Below are 19,630 nucleotides of genomic sequence, written 5' to 3' on the forward strand. Positions count from 1 at the left end.
CAAAACATAATTTAAGTATAGTAATTATAAGATTAAAACAATTTTAAATAGAAAAAAGCTTATAGAATAAGGATATAAAGAAAGAAAAAATCTTTTTGTACAGCTGTACAATGTGTTTGTGTTTTAAACCCAGTGTGATTACAAAAGGGTCAAAAAGTTTAAAAAAAATGGAAAAGTTTATAAAGTAAAAAGTTACAGTAAGCTAAGGTTAATTTATTATTGAAGAAAAAATAGTTTTAAGTACATTTAATATAGCCTAAGCGTACAATGCTTATAAAGTCTACAGTAGTATATAGTAATTTCCTAGGCCTTCACATTCACTCATCACTCAGTCACTCTGGACTCACCCGCTAATGGACTCACCCAGAGCAACTTACAGTCCTGCAAGCTCCATTCATGGTAAGTACCTTATATAGCTATACTGTTTTAATCTTTTATACCATATTTTTAACTTAACCTTTTCTATGATTAGGTATGTTTAGATAAACAAATCCTTACCATTGGGTTGCAATTACCTACGTATTCAGTATGGTAACATGCCACACAGGTTTGTAGCCTGGAAATAACAGATTACAGTACATAGCCTAGAATGTGTCAGGCTGTAGCATCTAGGTTTGTGTAGGTACACTCTATGATATTCACTCAATGATGAAATAGCCTAACCATGTGTTTCTCGGAAGTATCCCTTTCATTAAGAGACACATGACTATAAATCAAGGAGAAAGTAGAGGGCCCAACTGTTAACGTGGCAAACCCAGCTTATTTGATGATGTTTGGTGAACTTTGCATGTATGATAGGCTAAGCAGCAAAGTATATATCATGAATTTTGTTTTTAATATCACTATTAGTTGCAGTTTAATAAAACTAATCTTTGAACTTAATAATAGCATCTGTACATATACTTTGTAACTGTGAAGTAGGAATGAAAAATTATTTTCTACTTTTTTAGTTATAATTTCATCATATATATACACAGATACATATTTTCATTAGATATAAACTAGATGCATATAAATGTTACCCAAATTGATAAATGCAATCATATCAACATATTGTTACTTATTTGTATTTTTAATGCCATCATTCCACTTTTACAGATGAGACAACTAAGGTTTAGTGACATAAACTGTTACTTAATTTTTGTAGCAGATAAATAATGACGCCTAGTTTGAAACAGAGATTTTGGCTTATGTTTCAGTGCTTCTTCCACTGAGGCATATTTCCTGCATTCAAGGTTTTGGTTTCATTTGCTGTTCACGTTTGATTTGGGTACACAAGGAGATTTCTATTGTGGTAGAGCTTTGGAGTTCATTCACAGATCATATTTTTTTCTACCCCATAATTTCGTGTAGGAGGAAACTGAAGGCCAGTGAGGTAGAGTAATTTGAGAAAGCCACACAGGGATAATGACAGGACTAGAATTCTAGCCCTTCCTTCTTTTAGATGACATCTTGAGATAAAAACGTTTTATCTGAGAGATCACAGCTTAACTTCAGGAGACAAGCACAAGAATACTTCAATGTGTGTGTGTGTGTGTGTGTGTATATATAAAATAGGTATATATATATAATAGGTGTATATATATAAAATATAAAATATTTAAAAATATATATTTTTCTCCAGGCATATTAAAAGTACACTTAATTGAGATGTATTTTAACTTTTTTAGAATACATTTCTAAACTCATCTTATTAAAGCTCTCAAACCCAAACCAGCCCATTAGTAACCTGGTGTCCCCGTGCATTTCCATCGAATGAGAAAAATGTGATGCCAACAAGAAAGATTTCTCAGGAACGTTGTGCTTACCTTCATAAGTCCCACTTTCTAGGAGAGCACCACTTTTCTCCAATTCCATAAAATCTTCAACAGTGATGAAAATATAATCCACTCCAGGGACCTCACCCTCCTTATGTGGCCTTGTGGTGCCTGAATAAAGAAAAGTAAAAACAAAAGAAAGACGCTAAGTGATTTGTTGTTGAACTTTAGAAATACCACCATACTTCTGAATATTCAGTGCCACTTGTTTGTACATCCTGCAAGTTGGCAGTTTGCATTTGTCCTTCTGTTTGTTTGGCAACAGAAAACAGCAGGGGGTAAAGATTAAAGTAAATGTACAAAGCACTTTTCTTCATCAAGCTTATAAAGAGTTCATTGCCATGGGATATGGTTGCGTATATTTTTCAGTGAAAAATTCAGAACACTGTGCCCTTTTTGAAGAGGGGGTTTGGATATTGAGCCAGCAGTCTGCTAGTTCAGGAATTTACATATTTCACCCCATGAATGAACCTCTATTGTCCTGCAGACTGCTGTGCTATGACATAAAATACAATGGAAAGTAGTGATCTTAGGAAAATGTCAATTTATCTTTTTAATTTCATAATCTGCTTTCTTTTGGGAGGACTGTTTGTTGGTTTTCATTTGTTAAATATGCACCCAGAGCCATTTTTATTTGATTTAAAGGATCGCAAAACCTTTACTATTACTTAAAATTAAATAATTAGAATTGTGTAATAATTAAATTCCAGTAGTGTGATGCTGGGAATATAGTATCTAATCTGACAGGAGAAAACTTTCTCTGACTCCACCACACAGGCTCTCCCTTATGCGGCCTTCCTTCTTTCATTACTGCCTCTAATTCTGACTGAAGTGACTCCCAACCAAGGGTTACTGCATGGGACCACTGTTCCTGACTCCTCCATCACCCACAGAAGGAATGGAGCTATGACGGCCAAGGTGGCAGGAGTATCAGCTACTGAGACTGTAGCTCAGTCCAGCTCTCCTGAAGAACACAGCCTTCCAGGCATGCTGTCCAGTTTGTGAGGCAAGAGCAGAAACAGAGACATATTCAAGGCTGCAGGTTTGTTTCCAGGTAATACTTCCTTCCTTAAATATGCCCTAAGCTTCTTCCTTTTTCTATGCCACCTACATAGGCATTTTGCATGGTCAGATTGGAATTTACATAATGCATACATGCAAAGAAGTATGCAGAAATATACAGAAGCCAAATATATAAGGTAGTACATTGGCAGGCTTCATATATATAGACTCCCCCATATTGTCTATATGCTAAAAAAGTATTTTAAATCCTTAAATTTTATTTTTGTTCTCTGCATTTGAAATCTTTATCAACTAGGTCATGAAAATAGCCAGTCGGTTCTCCTTTTGGTCTATTAGAATCAAATCTGGACTGCAACTGAGCAGCAGAAGGTAATGTCAGAATATATAATATGCCAGGGAAATTTGATTTTGGATAAAAATGAATAATTCCTATTGAAAACATTTTTTAAGATTTGAAGTTATTATTTTCTAAAATCAAGTTTTATAACTCGTCTTTGGGGGCTGCAAAAACAATTTTTTTCCATAATCATGTTTAATGGCTTTCCCTGAATTGGTTATTTTGTTTAGCTGAGTCACATTTTGCAATATTTCCTGCTGCTTTTATGCTATAAAATATAAACCACCTACATCTAGTATGCATAATATTGTCAAATTAATGTTTCTATGAGAACCTTAACTTTCAATATTCTGACTTTTATGTGCTTAACCCTTGTGAATTAAAAGTGCATTAACATGGTTTTTGGCAATCAATTTGTTTTTCTGTTTATTTAGAACACACTCCAATCATTAAGAAAAAAATCACATAACAAAGACTCAATTTTCCTTACTAATTTATCTGCATATTTCAGAAGCTGCACACTTTAACTGCTTGCAGTATGGCAATGCATTCCTAGCACCACGTGAGCACCAGGATCACAAGATTGAGGGCAATTTCCAGGGCTGCTGACTTGTTTGGAGTAACATGGCTGTACCAAATTTTAGTGAACATTTGTAGTTGTGCTCTTCTTGGGAGGCCCATCAGTACTTTCGGTTCACTAAGTGGCTTTCCATCTCCATCTTGCACTTCAGACCTCTGTGATTGAGTTCTTCCTTCTGTGACAGGCAACATCAGTGAGTATCACCTATTGCTATTGACCCAACTGATGCTGGCTGCCTACTTGGACTGGCAGTTCACCTACCTCATTGTGGCTTGAAGTTCTGCTCTACAATCTCAAATGCTGCAACCTCCATCTTTGACATCAGTTTCTGATCCTTTTTTCCTATTCTGTTCTTCTTTCTAATTATGATCTGTAGTCCCTGATCTCTTGTAATTTCCCTGATGTTCCCCAAGTCTGGCTTTATTTGCCTCCCTAACTACTAAAGGACTATGAAAAAACCAGAATCTCTTCCTTCTTTTAGTTCACCTTCATGATTCCCCCACTCATAATTAACCCCCATGTTCACTGTTGGTTATTTCATTACTGACAGCAGTTGCTATAAAAAAACAAAAACTTTCTCTGACAAAGTACTCCACAAATTCAGATTACTTAATGTCAGTTTGATCCTCGTGATGCTTGGTAATTCTTTTATGTGTGTCTTCTTGTCTCTCTCTCATATTCCCAACATTTTCTATATTCAACTGCTTTGACGTTTTGCAGAAGACATGAGCTCATTCTTTCTTGGTAAAGTACGAGACAATCTGAAACCAAATTTCCTAAAGTTTCCTAATTTTTCTTATCTGCATTACTCTCGTATTTTTCCTTCAAAATTAAGCCTTTATTGGAATTATCATCCATCTTGCTAAGACAAATTTCTTTTCCTTTGCTTTTAGAACTTTATATTTTAAATCAAATAATTTAAATTAAATAAATATTTTATTTGTCAAAGTTGCATATACAGATATTTTAAGTCTTCAAACAATTCTATAAGACTTCTTATTTTTAAAAAGCAGATCCTCATTATCACCACCCAGCCCCTGGAAGCCCTTTCTTTTTATCCAGAGAAAAATACACTGATTTTAGCTGATTAATTGGTTTAACCCCCACATCTCTAAATACTTTAAGATGCCTCTTGATTTTTTACTTTAGTAATTTTTTCTTGATTTTAAAAAAAATGAGAGTTTAACTCTTTTTTTGTCTATAATTCTAACCCTACTGCACATACCACTTCCTGCTTTTCTTCCATTCTTCTAACGGAACAATCTTGTGTTTAGATTAGTGTGAAGTGTTTACATTATTAATTCTATGTAAATCTATTCCCAGCTGAAACGTGGTGTACTGACTTTTTGTGTGTAACTTTTTTTTTTTTTTTTTGAGACAGAGTCTTGCTCTGTCGCCCAGGCTGAGAATGCAGTGGTGTGATCACAGCTCACTGCAACTTCTGCCTCCAGGGTTCAAGTGATTCTCCTGCCTCAGCCCCTTGAGTAGCTGTGACTATAGGTGTGCGCCACCACACCTGGCTAATTTTTGTAGTTTTAGTAGAGACTGGGTTTCACTGTGTTGGCCAGGCTGGTCTCAATCTCCTGACCTTGTGATTCCCCCACCTCGGCCTCCCAAAGTGCTGTGATTACAGGCATGAGCCACTGCGCCTGGCTGTGTGTAACTTTTTGATTACTCTATATGTAATATGTTTTCATTTCCATTTTCCATTCATTAATCATTAAATAAACTCTCTCCTTGAGAGATAAATCTCCTCTCAAAATTCACAAATACATTTTATATTTTATCAAGTTTATCCTATTGAAGAAATCTTTCCTGGAGGCTTCTGACATGCTCCAGTCTGGACTCTCAGCTGCCATCCAGGGATCATCCTTTGCCATCATCCTGGGGAGTCACTTTGCCTCTGTCTTGTGCAGTCTCTCCTCTTCCCTAGACCCCATGTCTATTTTTGTGGTCTCCATCCTCATGGTGGCTGAGCACATCTGTTGGAAGCTTCCTGTCGAAGGTTGCATGGAAGCCACATTGTTTGAGATTTTCCAAGCCTGAAAATGTCTTTATTCCACCCTCACTAGTGGCAAATCCGACAGCATTTCAGGAAAATGTAATCATGAAAATGTATTTCTTCATCTTGCTCCCCTGTTCATGCCACCACCATTCTTCTAGTTGTGCTGGTTTGAAACTTTCACCTCAGAGTCACCTACCTTTGAGTCCTCCCTCACTCCTTTATCCCATCTCCAAATATTTGGCAAGTTCTATGTCCCATATCTCCACAACATCATCCTTCCGATCTGTACTGTCTCTGATCCCAGCACCGCCCTCCTGGACCAGGCGGTGGCTCTGTCACTGGTGTGCCTGCCTCCTTCTTTCAGTTCATCGCTGCTCTTCCTGATGAGCCCTGGTGAAGCACCAGGCTGATCACATTTCCTCTCTAAAGGCTTACCTACCCAATCTATGGTCAAGAGAGTGGGTTGAAAAAGGGAGGGAGAGAAAAATACTGAGAGTCAAGAAGAAACAGAGAACGCCATGGTTCTATTATTTACAATAAAGCACAACTCTCATGGTATGCCAGCTTGTGGAGTTTCTTTACATGGGCTTGCCTTGATGGAAAATGTGAGAAGACATAATGTAAGAATTTTCTGTTTATGTACTACCCTCCTTTCTGGCTCGTCATGTGTCATTCTACTTTGTCTTTAACCTAAAATTTCCACCATTAGAATTACTCTTTGGTTCAGATGAAGGAGAAACTACCTTTAAAATGTATGATATTTTGAAAGTAAGCTGCCTGTGCTGTTTGGGACTCAGCCACTTGTTATCAGTATTACCTTGAGCAAGGTTCTCCACCTCTGTAAACTCTAGTTTTCTTATCTGTAAAATGGGAACAATAGTAGTAGCATCTTCATAGGGCTAATGTGAGGAACAAATGGGATAATTCATATAACATACTTAAGACAATGTCTGGCACATTTTAAATACTCAACAAGGATTATTATATGTTAAGTACTATTGCCTGGAAGAGCAGAAATGATTTTTTTAATGAAGTCTTGCCATAAATATTAACTGAGCACTTACTATGTGCCAAAAACTATTCTAGATGCTTGAGCTATATCTCTGAATAACACAGACTAAGATTCCTGCCTTCATGGAACTAATATTTTAATAGGGAGAGGCAGATAATAAATAAAAATAAAAAGTTATATAGTATGCTATAAAGGGTTAAATCTTATTAATTGACCATAAATCAGATTGTTAGAACCTATGCACAATTTAGTGGGTCAAATACTGAGATTTCTGTTAGCTTAGACAGTATGGAGAAAAGAGTGGAAGGAGAAGAGACTGTGAGAAAAAGACCTGAAGGGGAGCAGAGACCCACAATACTTGTAGGCTGTACACTACCCAGGTGAGTGTTAGCTAAGTGGGAGACTGCTGGAAGTCAACAGGGGATCCAGAAAGAGCCTGGTTATATTTTAGAAAGAATCACTACATCCTTAAAGAGAAATTCCACTTATTTCACATATTGCTTGGATTAGCTTAGGTCATTTGGCTTAACATCTTGGCGCCTCATACAGGTATTTCTGAACTATCAAAATCATTTTCAAAGGATAAACATGGCAGTGCATGGTGTGTTCCAATGACTGGTGTATGTGCATATACACAGACACTTACGTGTCAACCCTCATTTTTAAAAGAAGAAAATGACTAGGTTGTGGGAAAAGGGAACACTTACACACTGTTATTAGAGTGTAAATTAGTTCAGCCATTGCGGAAAGCAGTATGGCAATTCCTCAAAGAGCTAAAAACAGAACTACCATTCAACCCAGCAATCCCATTACTGGGTATATAACCAGAGGAATCTAAATCATTCTACTGTAAAGACACGTGCACACGAATGTTCACTGCAGCAGTATTCACAATAACAAAGACATGGAATCAACCTATATGTTCTTCAGTGACAGACTGGATAAAGAAACATGGTAGATATACACCATGGAATACGATGCAATCGTAAAATGAACGACAGCATGTATTCTATGGGAACATGGATGGAGCTGGAGGCTATTATCCTTAGCAAACTAATGGACGAACAGAAAACCAGATACTGCGTGTTCTCACTTATAAGTGGGAGCTAAATGGTGAGAACTTAGGAACACAAAGTAGGGAACAACAGATACTGGGGTCTACTTGAGGGCGGAAGGCGGGAGGAGGGAGAGGAGCAAAAAAGATAACTATTGGGTACTGGGCTTAATACCTGGGTGAGGAAATAATTTGCACAGCAAACCCTCATGACATGAGTTTACCTATGTCACAAATCTTCACATGTATCCCCAGAACCTAAAAGTTTTTTTTTTAAAGTGAAAGAATGGCTGGGGGCGGTGGTTCATGCCTGTAATCCCAGCACTTTGGGAGGCCGAGGCGGGCGGATCACGAGGTCAGGAGATCAAGACTATCCTGGCTAACACGGTGAAACCCCGTCTCTACTAAAAATACAAAAAAATTAGCCGGGCGTGGTGGCGGGCGCCTGTAGTCCCAGCTACTCGGGAGGCTGAGGCAGGAGAATGGCGTGAACCCGGGAGGCGGAGCTTGCAGTGAGCCGAGATCGCGCCACTGCTCCAGCCTGGGCGTCAGAGCGAGACTTGGTCTCAAAAAAAAAAAAAAAAAAAAAAAAAAAAAAAGTGAGAGAATGCTGTGGTGTGATAAAATGGTGCGATAAAAAGGTTCTTAGATTAAAAATTGAGGACATCTACATTCCATTTTTGTTTTAATGTTTTACATATATGATTCTAGATAAAAACATTTAGTTCATCATCGATTTTCTTATGCACTGAGGTAAATAATAGACATAAAAGGGCATTATAAAAAGTAAAAGCATAAACACCATGCCAACAATATCTGCATTACTTTTAAGTAATATTAATAGTGCTACTAAGAATACTACAATTTCACAAATTTCATTGGTGGTATCTTACTTTTGGAGTATATTATAATCAAAGCTTTAAATCACTTAACTTCACTCAGGCTAACACTTATAATAAAGAAAAAAAATTTATGCTTGAAGAAACAAATTGTCTTTTTTACTGTTTGAGTATGAAAAAAACATGAGTCAAGATATAAATCCATTTTGTCTGATTACACAGTAAGATGTAGTACACAGTGGCTTGGTCACTAGTTACAAGGATCCTTTTGTCTTTTGTAGACAGTCATGTAAAACAGCTAATGCCTATGGCCTAGGCTGCTAGAAGGTTTTTGCCATTTGCTGAGTCATTTGAAAAGTGTGAAAGTGCTCACAAAACCTGATTAGTAGGTCATTTAATTTTACCTGCAGGCATAGCACCTACAAGAGTCAGAAAGCATTTTAGATCTATGTGTCTGGGAAGAAAGGATATTAGTTGATGTTACGTCAATGGGCAAGGCAGTGGCTGAAGAAGGAGAAAGCAATTGGAAATCTGTGAACACCTCTTTGGAAAGTAGTATGATTCTAAAAATAAGGAAAATATATGTGATATGAAATGAAGTGTTGTACAATGGTAATTTGCAGCTAAAGGTAATTAATATCTAGACTGGGGAAACAAGTTAAATTTCTTGAAGTGGTTACTTACTTTTATGCTGAAATAATTACAGTTGCTTTTGCAACTCAAAAGATGATGAATAGTTGACAGCAAAGCAAGACTCAACAGTAATAACAAGTAATTATCCAGCACTAGAAATAGGGTGGAAGATGTGGAGAATAAAAGAGGGAATATAGATGATTCATCATATAGCTGAAGCTCACCTTCTTTTATTGCTCTTCTGTTTTGGTTGGGACTTTCCTAAGTGGTGTATAGGAAAGTCCAAAATAAGTTTTATTATCCAAATTATAATTTATATATTTTATTCTTATTATTTATTCCAGACCACTCCTCCAAAGGAAAAATAAATAGAACTGAAAGAGCAAAAATGCTAAGTTGAGGCTTTGTTTCATCTTTTATTAATTAATTTCTTAAACAACAGCTTATTTATTAATTGCTAAATTAAGTACTGTATGAACAACACCTCCTTCATGAGTTAATGAAAGCATACAGTGTTTCTGCTCAAAAGACATGTCTAAACAAAATGCATTATCTCCCAAATGGTTAGCTTATTGATACACAGTGAAGTCACATGGAAGCGACTTGTCATTTTGCTACCATGGCAACTGGGAATGCCAATGGAATTTTTTTATTAACCTACTGTTTAAATGAAGGAACATTGCTCTTTTTTGTCTTAGGAAGAAAAGGGCATTTGTGGTAAATATAATTCTAAAGCGTATTTTTCCCCTCAGCTTTCTGCTATTTCCTAGTTTGAGTAAAATACTTTTCTTCAAAAGAGTCACCAGCTTGACAGTATTATTACTTAGATGATGGTTCAGTGCAGTCATCTATTGTGATCTATTCTGATTTATTAAAAATTCCATAGTGCTTGCCGCATGGCAGGTACCCAATACATATTTGCTAAAGAAACAGACTTGGAATTAATCATTAAGTCAATGTATTCTAAGCAGATGGGTCATTGTGTGAGAATGTGAGAAAATGAATTCTGTTCTTATTCATACATTCTCCCTTTCTTTTTCCTGGTGTTTCTCAACTGCAAGCTGGAAAAAATAGATCTTGACAGCAAGGGTGACTTCCTCTGTATTTGACCTTTGATTAACTAACTCTTAGATTCTTGAAGACACTTAAGTTGGTCACAGTTACTCATCAGCAAGTAAGAACACAATCATCAGATTTGTGTGTGCTGCCAATAAAAACATACATCCGATAGATTCCTTTGGCCAATGCCTGTAATCAATTTTTACACAACCAGCCTAGGCCTTGGGTTTTATTATACTCATTTTCAATCACATAAAATCCCAAAGTATGGTTTTATACAAACATAGAGCTAAAGTAAGCAAAGCAAGTAATATAGTTTGGGTCATTGAATTGTATGTGATAGACAGATTATAAAGTAATGTAGGCCTTATAGATTTCCTGTTAACTGATGGGGTGGATTGGTTTGAGGTAAAAAAATTAAAACCTACAATTCAATGAAATAAATCACTTATTAAGTATAAAAATTATTAATAGCCTCAATAAAACACTATGCACATTTTATAAAATATTGAAGATTTGACAAATCCATTTGTAAAATATTGGTAGTTAATTTGACTTATTTTCTTAACAGTGTGTTGCTTTAAACCTCAGTAATTATTTCAAAACTCTCTTCCCCTAAGATAACATGTTGTCAATTTTTGTTTAAAGCAGCACTGGCATATACTAACAATGTTAGGTATCTTCCAAAAACAGGCTTTTTTTTTTTTTTTTTTTTTTTTTGGAAGAAGAAACCTCACTGAATATCTTGGATATAAAGGTTCAAAATACTGCCCCATATGGCATCAATTACTGTTTTAAATTTTAACAGTTTGGATTGAGGAAGCATCGGACCCAAACTTGGTGTTTCTTAAAACATAGGCTGCATCAAGGCCGGGCGCTGTGGCTCACGCCTGTAATCCCAGCACTTTGGGAGGCCGAGGTGGGCGGATCAAGAGGTCAGGAGATAGAGACCATCCTGGCTAACACGGTGAAACCCCGTCTCCACTAAAAATACAAAAAATTAGCTGGGCGTGGTGGCGGGCGCCTGTAGTCCCAGCTACTCGGGACGCTGAGGCAGGAGAATGGCGTGAACCCGGGAGGCGGGGTTTACAGTGAGTCGGGATCGTGCCACTGCATTCCATCCGGGGTGACAGAGCATGACTCCATCTCAAAAAACAAAAAAACCAAAACCAAACAAACAAAAACAACACACAAAAAACATAGGCTGCATCAGAACCATGTGGAGGACTTGTTAAAGCACAGATTGCTGGTTCTCACTCCCCAGAGTCTCTGAGTCACCCTGCTGCGGTGGGGCCTGATTATTTGCATTTCTAACAAGTTTTCAGGTGATGCCTCTGACACTGCGGGTCCAGAAACCATAATTGGAGAACCACTGTTCTAATTTCACTCATAGCTCAGGGAACCCAAAATAAAAACAGTGTTAAATTTCCTCATCAAATATAACTACAACAATCCATAAAGCATGCAGGTCATGACTGTGGCATTGGGCCTGGAGTACTCTATAGCCATGTACCGGATTCAGAGAAAACAAGCCATCCTTCATTTTCTGGTGCATAGATGAACAGAGTCATGAGGAGTATTTTTCATAGTGAAGTGTTCTTTAGAAGTTAAATGAATTTGGGAAATAATGCACCTATCTTTATTTATGTGTCCTTATAAATATCTTTATTATTTGAAGTAATATAAATTATTTTGGCTCTATCTATGCAACAGTATGGCTGATATTGGGAAAGACTTAGGAGCTTGAATATAGCTCACCAGCAGTGATACATGATAATATGTTAAAAAAAAATAAGCATCTAATGCAGAAGATCTCTCATGAAGAAAAACTATGGTGGATGTCAAAAAATAGATGACAAATGAAAAATCTGTAGATCTCCAAAAAGTAAGAAATAATAGCATTGCATTATTTTCATATACCAAGCTATCTGATTTGCTAAATGTTAAAATTACAGCTTGTTTACAACTATACTTATCAAATGAAATCAGGTGATAGGTAACATACACTTTGGAATTAGTACTCATAAAGCTCTCTGTTATAACAAATTATTTAGGCCACCATATTGTTTTATTAATTCCATAGTTTTATTTGCACAATTAAGTCCCTGGTGTAAACACTAGAGTAAATGAGGGGTAGATGTGAGAAATATCATTTAAAACTTGAACTCAGCCAGGTGTGGTGCCTCACATCTGTAACCCCAGCACTTTGGAAGGCTAAGGAGTTTGAGAGCAGCCTGGGCTACATACAGAGATCTCATTTCTACAAAAAATTTAAAAATTAGCTTGGTATAGTGGCACACATCTTTAGTCCCAAGTGGAGGACTGATTACTTGAGCCCAAGAGGTCAAGGCTGCAGTGACTCAAGATCATGCCACTGCACTCAGCCTGGGAGACAGAACAAGACCCTGTTTCAAGAAAAAAATAAAAAGAAAAGAAAAGAAAAAAAAAAGAAAGCTGAACTCATCACCTGAACTAAAAAACCTGTCATACTGAGCAAGAAAGAAAGACAATGTCTGGGGTGATCACTTTTGAAGTTGATGTATATGCAATATATTTTCAATTTTAAGGCTTCTACAGTAAATGACCAGATGTAATTACCAACAGTACCAAGATTCCTTGACCACTGATATACAAGCACTCTACACTGAAGACAAACTAGGGCAAAGTGAATGATTTCATTTATTCATACATTTGAATCATCACTACATTGGTAACAAAAGATTTGTACCCTAAATCTTATCCATTCCTTCACACCAAAGTCCATCTCCTCTACCCAGCAGATTTCCAAAGAAACTTTGGTTGCATAAATTACTTTCTTCATGATATTTCCATCTTTACCTCACTTGCATTCACGGTACAGAATTATTCACTACTTGGATGCAGAGACATAAATAAAATGACTCACCCCAATAAAATCAGATTCCTTGGTAGCTATAGTCTTGGCTTTTGATCCATTCTCACAATATATAGGTATAACATACCTAACTAACTCCAGGACAGATCAACACTGCATTCTCACCAATAAAGTAGGGCAACCAACCATAATTCCAAGATTCTTGACTTGACTATTAATTTCCTGAATTTTTTAAGAGACTGGAAGAAGACAAATGACCCTTTTGTTACCAATTAATTTATTTTTGAACTTTTGATTTTAATTCAATATTTAATTTAGATATGTTCTATATTTGGCATTCTATAGAATTAATAAAAGGAGGTTTTTGATTCCCTAATTTATTATTTAGCAGATAATGTTTCAAGATTACATATTGAGCTTAAGGAAAAGAAAGATCAGTGACTTTTTATAGAAACAATATATATTTAGTTTGAAGCTTTTATAGTCTCCTCATGTAAAATTAATCTGGGCCAGAACTAGACTGTGTGGATACCACCAGTCCTCTAAGCAATGCAGACACACTACTCAGTGACCTTCATTGCATGGAAGGTTTAGTGGATCATAACTTTATCATTTTATCACTATTAGAATCTTGCAATGACATTAACTTTTAGTATCACCATATGTCCCTATGGCATCTATATTCTGAAATGCCCAAGGTAGAGAGTAGAATACAGAGTCTACAGAGTATCAGAAAATCCAGAGGAAAGAAAGAGGGCAGTTAACTATCCAGGGATTTCAATTATATTGAAAATGCTTTTCAGATTTTATGGCATAAATCACATGTCTGAGTGATCAACTTTTTTTTTTTTTTTTTTTTTTTTTTTTGAGACGGAGTCTCGCTCTGTCGCCCAGGCTGGAGTGCAGTGGCGTGATCTCGGCTCACTGCAAGCTCCGCCTCCCGGGTTCACGCCATTCTCCTGCCTCAGCCTCCCGAGTAGCTGGGACTACAGGCGCCCGCTACCACGCCCGGCTAATTTTTTGTATTTTTAGTAGAGACGGGGTTTCACCGTGTTAGCCAGGATGGTCTCGATCTCCTGACCTCGTGATCCGCCCGCCTCGGCCTCCCAAAGTGCTGGGATTACAAGCGTGAGCCACCGCGCCCGGCCAACTATTTTTTTTATTGAAGCTCTCAAGTACACACATATCAAATTATCATGGAGGGAAGAAACAAAGAAGAGAGGGAGGAGTGAAATATTAATGAGTACCCACTAGGAGCTCTGGATGAGGTGCTTTTATTCTTGCTTTAAATCTTGAGTTAAAGAATACCCTGTGCATCTGATTTATCTTATGTTCACGATACTAGCTATTATATTAGTTGATATTTTATCACACTAAATCTTATTATAAAGTTGATGAAAAGCAGAACAAAAATTCACAACTCAGCTTCCTTACTTTAAAAAGATTACAGAATTGGGGATATTATAGCAGAAATATACTCGGCTATAGCTGACAGCCCCTTAATTCCAAAACCCACGTCTGTGAGCATTCATATGTAGAAAACATCTGTACATATTATAGGGAACAGGCAATTCTCCCCATTCAGGCCAGTGTGACTGTGGGCCAGCCACTAAATGTTGAGTGGCATGGCCTGGCTCCCCCTCAAGAAACTTAGGAAAAAAGAGAAAAGTGACTTGTTCAAATCAAATAATCAGCATTCTGATAAAAAAGAAAACATAAGTATCCAGATTTTCAGCCTGTAGATAACTGCATGCCCCTGAAGGGATAAAAAAGCGGGGGTGCACGAGGCGGACAGAATATGATTTCTGCCTTTTTTGAGATTTTAATATTCGACACACAACCAGCAGCCCCATGGCCTAGATCCACATGGTCTTTTGGGCATGAAGGGCAGCAGGACTCAGTTTCTATTCAATTGTCATAATCCCCAGAACACTGTGGTTTTAATCTCAGACTACTGTATTTCCTTCCTGATTGGGGAGCAAATTAAAAGTGATACAATATAAAGCAATGTGTATTGTGAACCGTCAAATAATCATTTGAGACTCCTGCTGGAAATTTTTCCATAAACCTATCAGAATAAAACTATCCTGTAATAAAAAAACAAAAAACAAAAAACAAGAAGCACTTGGCTCTACAGACTCTCAAATCACTGTCCCTGAGAAATGCAATTATCATCAGAGAGTAAGGGAAGTTTTAGGAATTAAAAATATAAAAGAAAATTGTAAGGAAATTTTAAAAGAGAGCTAATTAAGGTACTTCTGGCATAAGAGATATTGAGTTAACAGTGAGTTATCAAAATAAATACTGGATTCTTCAGAGAAAATGTTTATAATTTTAGATAAATCTTTACCTCCTTTAGAGAGATCAAGACAACACACTTATTTGCCAGGACTAATAGAGACATAATACAAAACAGGGGGGTGAATACCAACCAGTAGCATCAGCCCAGCAGCTGACTCAGCATCCTACCCCTCACGGGGAACAAGTGGCTGGAGAGTTCATACCTGGTAGGGTGATGGTGCTCTGACTTTCAGACCCAAAGTATTAAGTATCGCTGCCTAAAAGAAGGGGTAGAGCATCTTGTATTTGAAAAAACTAGAAAGGCTGAGGCTGGCCAAACTAGGCTATGGGGCATGAGTGAATCCATGTTAGAATAAAAAATGTGCATGATATAGTTTGGCTGTGTCCCCACCCAAATCTCATCTTGAATTGTCATTCCCATAATCCCTGCATGTCATGGGAGGGAACAGGTGGAGATAATTCAATCACAAGGGCAGTTTCCCCCATCCTGTTATTGTGATGATGAGTTCTCATGAGATCTGATGGTTTTATAAGATGCTTCCCTGTTTGCTGGTCACTCATTATTCTCTTTGCTGCCACCATGTGAAGAAGGACATGTTTGCTTCCCCTTCCGACATGATTGTAAGTTTCCTGAGGCCTCCCTAGCCCTGCAGAACTGTGAGTCAATTAAACCTCTTTTCTTTATAAATTATACAGTCTTGGGTATGTTCTTATAGCAGTGTGAGAATGGACTAATATAGTACATATGTTTAACCTCCTGGAAAAAGGCTAAATAGCTATTTATCTCCCCATTTAGATCCCAACTATTCCTTTGGATTAGAGTTCAGCAAATTTCTAAAAGAACTAGATAGTAAATATTCTAGGCTTTGCTGGCCATACTGTCTCTGTAATAACTACTGTTACTAGAGATACAAGTGGACACATAATACACAAACAAATGAGCACAGCTGTGTTCTAACGAAACTATATTTACAAGGTGGTGGACAGATTTAACCCGTAAGAAGTCGTTTGCCCACCCCTACATTAGGTTTTCGATGCTTTGTGTCTTCATGATTTTGTCTCCTAGATTTGTACTTGTAAATCAACAAGATGCAACTTCAGTGCCAGCATTTGAGTGCACTACCTCAAGAGAGAAAAATATGACCATTTCTGTTGGTGTGGCCAGCATTAAGTGTAACATTTCATGTGTCCATTTTTTTTTAAACTTCTTCAAAACAACTAACCAGGTAGCTTTCTAATACACAGAAAAAAAATGGGGGAAAATATCTGTAGAATGATCATAGATATTTGGTCTCTCAAGAAGCAAGAGAGGATTGTTCTTATGCAATCTTTGAAATAATATGAACAAGAAATTGCCAGGGGAAATACGTGTTTTGTGAGGCTGATTGAGAGTGGAAACACATCTGTTCCTATAAGTGAAGGAGCTTCTCCTTCAGTATTGACTGAGGGCATTGCATCTTTTAGTGGTAAATAACAGTATCTTGCTGACCTTGCTTCCATTTTAGGGTATAATTATATTAGCAAATCTTCTGTGTGCTAAGGAATTTACCAGACATTTCATACAGGGAAGAAACATGGAGTCTGTAAGTGCTCCTGAATATTACATATAAATTTTATGCTGTTGTATCTGTAATATCCCATGTGTATATTACATGGTCACCATAGAAATCAAGTTACTTATCATTTATTGGATAAAGCGGTATTCACAGTAATATTTTATATTTGATAGAAAATTTGTCATTACCTGACATAAAGATTAACAGTTACATGATAAAGTTGTATATGAACAATATGCATATACACATAGCTTTTAAGTTTAGGACCATGGTTCAGTAAAACGAGCACAGCATATGAAAATATGGCAAAGAAAAAGAACTATCTTAGGTTAAGCATTCCAAGATATTTGATTCTGTGTTGCATTGCAGCAAAATATTGAAAATTGATTCAACAGGAGGGAGCCCTCTAGCAAGACTATGTGCTAATTTTTAATATATTCAGCAATCATTTAGGAGCCCTCAATTTTTTCTTTTACAAATTTATCATTTGCCCAAATATATATGAAATGTTTCAGAATGAATATCAATCTAGTGGAAAAGAGAGAAAGACATGGTTGATGAATATGTCAAAGTAAGGAATTGTATGAGAAATTTTTTTATGTATATAATATTCACAAGCACTAATACTTATTGAGCTCTGACCTTATGTGAAGCATTGTACTCTGCTTTTTGCATGCATTATCTCTTTCATTTTTCTTAACAACTGGATATGGTAGGTGGCATTTTACTCTTTTTATACCTTGAGTAACTTGCCCAAGTGGCAGCACTAGGATTCAAACCTGGGCAGTCTGGCCGTACAGGCCAGGCTTCAAAGCAATGGTGCACTCCACCAACATCCACAAAATGTTCTAAAAATTTTTGTTGTGGGAGATAGATGAGAGCAGCAGGTGGGAGTGTGGGTGTGCCTTGTGAATGGGATGTGGGCAGCCACCACTTGGCATTCAGATAGAATCTCTGCCAGGAAAGAATAATGAAACTGGGAATCAAATATCCTATGGCTATCCCAGTTACTCTGATTTGATCATTACACATTGTATACATGTACCAAAATAACACAAGTACCTCTTAAATACATACAACTATTACATTTCAATTTGAAAAATATATGGAGAAGCAGAGGGAAGTAAGATAATCTCTAAACTGTTGTCAAGTTAGAGTAAGGATATTCAGAAAGGTAACTAAGAAATGCCAAGAAAGTAGCTGGGGTGCACCAAGGACTGATATCTTAGGAATGAAATGTCCAAACTTGTTGAATTAGGAAGCTACAAATATTTAAAAAGAAATACAAGTGCTCTGAGCAGATGAAAAAGTAGTAATTTTCTAAAAATAGAGAAATGATAAAATATTAATAATTAGGTAAGGCTCTAGTTTGCCAGGTCATATGTCCCCTTTACAAGTCACATAATAGAAATGACTTGTAGAAATTTCAACAAATATATATTTGATGCCTATAATGGCTGACAGACAAAAGTGAAATAAAATCTATTTCATCATCCTGGAGGACTCAAGTTATTAAGATACACACAATTGCAGCCACCTGTATAACAATTATTTTGAGACAGTTCTCAAAATGATAAAAAATATATAGCTTAATCCCTTTAAAAGATAAGAGATGGTTTAAAGTAAAAGTAATAACAATATAGTGAATGAAAATATATGACCACAATGGCACAAGGGGTGGGGGATGGGAATGGTGGCATACTATTGTAAGATTCTTACCCTATATATGAAGTGATGTATCATTTGACGGCTGACTGGGATATGTTAAAGATGTGTAATAGAAAGCCTACAGCAACATCTACACACACACCCCCACACACACTATTGAAAAACGGATCATCCGTTTAAAAGAGCAAAACTCAACTATATGCTGCCTACAAAAAACTTACTTTAAATATAATAATGCAAAAAAAGTTAGAAGTAAAATAATTGAAAAAGCTATGCTATGCAATGATCAAATGAAATTTATAATAACATCAGAAAAAGTAGATTTTAGAGCAAAGAACATTAACAGTGATAAAGAAATTCATTTCAAAATAATAAAGGAGTCAATTCCTTAACAGGAAAAAAAATACTAAATGTTTATGTATTTAATTAGAGATTCAAAATACATGAAGCAAATATATGGAGCTACAAAGAAAAATTGATAATTCCATAATTATACTGAGAGATTTCAACACTCCTCTTTTAATAATTGATAAAACAAGTAGACAGAAAATTAGTAAAGTTATAGACCTGAACCACACTATCTACCAAATTAACCTAATTGACATTTATAGAACACTTAACAATATACATTATTTTTAATTGCACATGAAAAATTTATAAAGATAGACCATATTCTTGGCAATAAAACAAGTTTCAATGCCTTTATACAAGAAACATCATAAAAATGATGTTTTCTGACCACAATAAAATTAATTTAGAAACCAATAACAGAAATATATCTGGAAAAGCCTTAGATATTTGGAAACTAACACACTTTCAAATAGCTCATGTGTCAAGGAAGAAATAAAAAGGTAATTACAAATCATTTTGAACTAACTAAAAACACAATATA

At 36.3% G+C, this 19,630-nt stretch overlaps 1 protein-coding gene across 14 annotated transcripts in view; it reads right to left on the reverse strand.

The window, feature by feature from the left end:
* MAGI2 (membrane associated guanylate kinase, WW and PDZ domain containing 2) overlaps window positions 1-19,630 on the reverse strand; it is a 1,434,944-nt gene that overhangs the window by 609,933 nt on the left and 805,381 nt on the right. For all 14 annotated transcript variants that reach the window (XM_024358207.3, XM_024358205.3, XM_003318553.7 and 11 more), the window contains one exon: window positions 1,809-1,928. In XM_024358207.3, coding sequence (XP_024213975.1) covers window positions 1,809-1,928 — 120 coding nt within the window. The remainder of the gene's footprint in view (window positions 1-1,808; window positions 1,929-19,630) is intronic.

The sequence above is a fragment of the Pan troglodytes genome, chromosome 6 (genome assembly GCF_028858775.2).
Source record: "Pan troglodytes isolate AG18354 chromosome 6, NHGRI_mPanTro3-v2.0_pri, whole genome shotgun sequence".
NCBI classification, from domain to species: Eukaryota; Metazoa; Chordata; class Mammalia; order Primates; family Hominidae; genus Pan; species Pan troglodytes.